General features: G+C 47.5%; 1 protein-coding gene across 2 annotated transcripts in view; it reads left to right on the plus strand.

The window, feature by feature from the left end:
* The first annotated feature begins 1,588 nt into the window (after window positions 1-1,588).
* Window positions 1,589-4,340, plus strand: part of capt (adenylyl cyclase-associated protein 1) — a 74,197-nt gene continuing 71,445 nt past the window's right edge. The window contains exon 1 of one of the 2 annotated variants that reach the window (XM_076210550.1): window positions 1,589-2,389. In XM_076210550.1, the coding sequence (XP_076066665.1) occupies window positions 1,735-2,389 (655 nt within the window). In that variant the 5' untranslated portion in view covers window positions 1,589-1,734. The remainder of the gene's footprint in view (window positions 2,390-4,340) is intronic. The other variant, XM_076210551.1, reaches the window with a different exon arrangement.

Consider the following 4,340-nt stretch of genomic DNA (forward strand, 5'->3'; position numbering starts at 1 on the left):
CTTCGTTGTGTGTGTGTGCATGTGAAAGAGAACAGGGAGTTGCCCCTTCTCTCCTGCATCGTCTCCGTCATTACCACGCGTAGGAGGAGGAAGGGTAGTGGTCTTCGCAAAGGGTTTTGACTACGTAAGCGAGGTGAATATGGAAATATGTTTGGAAATGTTCCTCGCTGCCGACATGACGTCACGGAGTCTTCGTATCAAACGTTCTGTGATTCGTGGCCCATACACGGCGACATGACGTCACGCACAAGCCCCGCCCCCGTCCTTGCGCATGGGCAAACTTTGCAAATGTAGATTTTAGTGAAATGTTAATGTACGTTCTTGGGTATACGTGAACGAAGGATTTTCTCGCTAAATCGAATTCTAAGTAGGAGGGAGATTTATGTAGCAACGTTGGGGTTTCTTGAGTGAAGAATGTTGCCTTCCACAATTTGTCAACTGAAATAAAATTGATAACGTGGACAGTTTGTGAAAACGTGCATTTCTCGCGCTGAAACGGTTTGAATGTTTTTAAATTTTATCGATAGGAGGTACGAGTATTGTACTTGTTCGCGTCTGGTGATCATTTATAATAGGTTATTGACCTCTTAATATCAAAGATATTAATGATTGGCGGCAGTCACAGTGCAAGGTAAAGGAAATGATGATATGTGTGTTTATCCTCTAGGCTAGTGCAGGACCGGTCTGGCCACAAGGGAAATTAACAGAAAGCCAGGCCTGAATTCAAATGCAGCTGCTCACTGGTACGGAAGGGGTAAAGTGTAGATATTGGGATAGAATTTTTGGGTGTTCTCCAAACTTTATGGTAATTGTTTGCATCGTAACGTTGAAACTGAGTACGTTTTTTTTTTTAACACTAGTTCGTTTCCCAACGGTAAAAGTGGTTTTAAGCCCAAAGGATCCTTCCTGTTCCTCCTCTGCACAGCAACCAGAGTACAGTTCTATACATTTCTTTAGCAATTTCTTCCCCTGCAGATCTGTCTCCCTGTGTGTACTCTGGTTTATGTACAAACATGAGGAAGAGGAAGGAAAAACCCATTACGACTTCAGACAACTTTCTGTTGAATATTTTGGTTAATTACCTCTTCCCCCCCCCCTAGAGGGAGGGGATGCCACGGATATGAATAAAATCTCCTGGCTCCTTAAAATGTGCCACACAGTACGACAATGTTTAATGTGTCCATATGCTATGTCCTTGTGTGCTCACGCTACTGCTGTGTTCTACCTTGTGCTTACAAAGCTAATCTGTGTTCTTCATGTGCGTGTTCACTGTTCTTCGTGTGTGTTCAGTGCCGACGTGTTTGTTTCTTGTGTTTATGCAGTCTGTTCATTTTAAGCTGGCGGAGTTTTTTATTTATTTGTAAAAATAATTCATGTTGGGAATTGTAAAATACTTGTCGAATTGTGATTACTGAATATGAAAAAAATTGAAACCTGCAATTCAAAGAAGTCACCAACCAACTCTTCAGCAGCGTATCGTTAGTAAAGGACTCTCCGCCAGGTTAAAATAAATGACTTATGCTATGTCTAACGACCACTTTTGCCTTCCGATGTAAGGTCGAAACGCTTAAATTCGTGTGAAGAAAGTGCATCAAGGTCATTGGGTATGTGAAATTACCGAAGATCCATCAAACTCAGGCCACAATTCTTTGGTGGGCCACCTCTTCCTTCTCTTCTTCTTCCTCCTTCTTCCTCCTCCTCCTCCTCCTTCCCCATCCACCCACTCCCCCTGCGATGGGGAACGCGTGTGCTTGTGCCGAGGACCCTAAGGGGTCCACTTCGTCGCCCTCCTTCAGGAAGGAGGAGGTGGGTGCTGGGGGAGACTTCGAGTACGTCAACGGGAAGGACGCAGTGACCCACTCCAAGGACACTTGTGAAAACGGCGGGAAATTGGTGGAAAATGGTGGGAAACCGGTGGAAAATGGTGGCAAGACGGTAGTGCTCAGTGATGATGACGAAGTGGTGGAGAACGCCAAGATGAACGGTCAGGTGAGGAACGGCGGACTTCTCCTCGAGAGCCAGAACGCTCTCTCGAGGGACCGTGAAGTAGCCGAGGAGGAGGTTATGGTGGCGGAGGAGAAGGTGAAGGTGAAGGCGTGTGATGAGAAACGAACAAAAGAATCGGACAGCATCATCAACTCTGACGAATCCGTCGCCGCCGCCGCCGCCGGCACCCAAGACCCTTCTGCAGAAGCGAAGCTAAGACGGAGAAAGAGTAGTGGAAAGGAGGAGGATGAGGGAAGAGGTCAAGACGAAGAGCCAGACGTCGCTCCTGTAGCTCCACCACGACGGCAGTCGAAGGGCGGTGTCGCCCCCACCGTCTCCGAGAAGACGTCCAAAGGAATTGATGTCTTGGAACTGCAGAAGGCCTTGGAAGGCGAAGACGAAGGTAAGGCGGGAAGGGGGGAAGGAAGGAAAGGGTTATGGGATGAACCTCGTCAATACAGCAACGTTCTTTACGTATTTTGTTCTGGCTGGTGCCAGATGGTTTTGTTCAAGTGGGGAGGTTTCCTTGAGACGAGGTCTCTAGCCCAGCGAGCCCCCTGCTTTGTTCACAGGGCAACCTCTCCCATTCCCACAGCTGAATAGAATCGTTAAGATCTACTACGTCAAGGTCTTCGCTGTATTGAAGGGATGAGGGAGGAGAGGGTGTACCATGAGGGAGAGAAGTAGGTCATTTTAGGGAATTGTTCGTTCCTGTTATAGTGGAGCAATTCCACCTGTGGGTCTGTGGCTGACTCTCAGAATGTAAAAGTGTTGGATGGAAGACTGAAAAAGAGAACTGGTCCCGGGTGGAGGGAGGAAGTTGAAAATGGAAGATTGCTGGCAGGAGTGACTTCAGGAGTTGACGAAGACCCTTGTCTTGAGGAGGAGGAGGAGGAGGAGAGTCTCGCTGATGCCTTCAACACCGTGTCGTCCTTTAAGAATTATATTCTGGCCAAGAACAGGCGATTGATTCGGCTGGAAAGGGGCAGATTATTTTATGAGGTGGGTTGCGATCCATCGAAGTATCTTTCAGGTTAGAGTCCCCCCCCCTCAGGTGCCTAAAATCTCCTGTTCTCAGCCAGAATAGAACTCTTTAAGGATTTGATAGTATTGAAGGGAAGGATGGAAGAGAGAGGGCTGGGATTTTAACCCATTCCATATTGAGAGGTGTACTCCATACCGAAAGGTGCACCAGCATTTCTTATGACCTAGATGTACCTGTACCTGCCTGCATGCATGCATGTGCTCGCCTCAGTGCTTACACGTTCGAAGGATTTTTTCGTCGTGTCCTTGAAGGACAAGCTAAACTCCCTTTATTTTAACTTGACGATGATGGTCTCTCTTTTTTATTATTTATTTATTTATTTATTTATTTATTTATTTTTTTTTTTTTTTTCTCTCTCTCTCTCTTAACAAGATTGGTACTTTGTGATGTGTTCTTCAAACATTTTTGGCACTCCAAATGCTTTCGTACTGATATTAAGAAATTGTATTTGATATATATTTCCTAAAAATAAATATGATTCATATTAGGCCACCAATAGCTGCCAGTGGCCAACTCACACTCAAGGTAGTATTCCGTATTCACAAACAAAACTTAAAAATAAATTTTTAACTATCTTTAGTCATCCCGTCTTGGTTCCCAAGAACAAGAGTCACCTCCTCCCCTCAACCAAGGTTGTCCTTCCCCGAGGCCGAGCCTTCGCCAGCTCCTTCTCCAGGAACGCCCTTGGCTTGTGCTTCCTCCCCCTCCCTCCCCCTCCTCCTCCGTAGCATTTCTTACAACTTTCGAATTATCTTCTCCTTTTCCCCTCTCTCTCTCTCCTCCTCCCCACGTCTTTACCCCCCCTCCTTTCCCTCAGCCCCCAGTAGTATTTCTTACAACCTTCGATTTCTCCCCCTCCTGTTTTCTTACCCTCATCTCCCCTTCCCCCTTCTCCTTCCAAATCTGTCAGTTCTTCATTCTATTCTCCCACACTTTCAACCTTTCATTGTTGTACCCCCTCTTACACATACCTCCCTCCCTCCTCCCCCCTCTCCCCCCTCCCCCCTCTCCCCCACTTTTCCTATTTTTCCGCCTTCGTCCCCACCACCTCCTCCTCCATCGACCCCTCCCTCACCCTCCGCATGCTCACCCTTTCGTCCATGCACTCGGGTCATGTGTGGATCCCGTTGTTGTTGTCATGTACCGTAGTTTACCAGCGCTTCTATCCGCACGGGCCCTCTCGCGCCGTGCGGGTGACGATGCCAAGCGGCCGGTTGGCTTCGGATGCAACTTTCACTCGCCCGTGGATTGTAGCACCTTGGGCAAAGGTGAGGGCCTGGGGTCGGAGATAAGAGACTCATGGCGTGAC

The sequence above is a fragment of the Oratosquilla oratoria genome, chromosome 27 (genome assembly GCF_046742065.1).
Source record: "Oratosquilla oratoria isolate Oo_2021 chromosome 27, ASM4674206v1, whole genome shotgun sequence".
NCBI lineage: Eukaryota > Metazoa > Arthropoda > Malacostraca > Stomatopoda > Squillidae > Oratosquilla > Oratosquilla oratoria.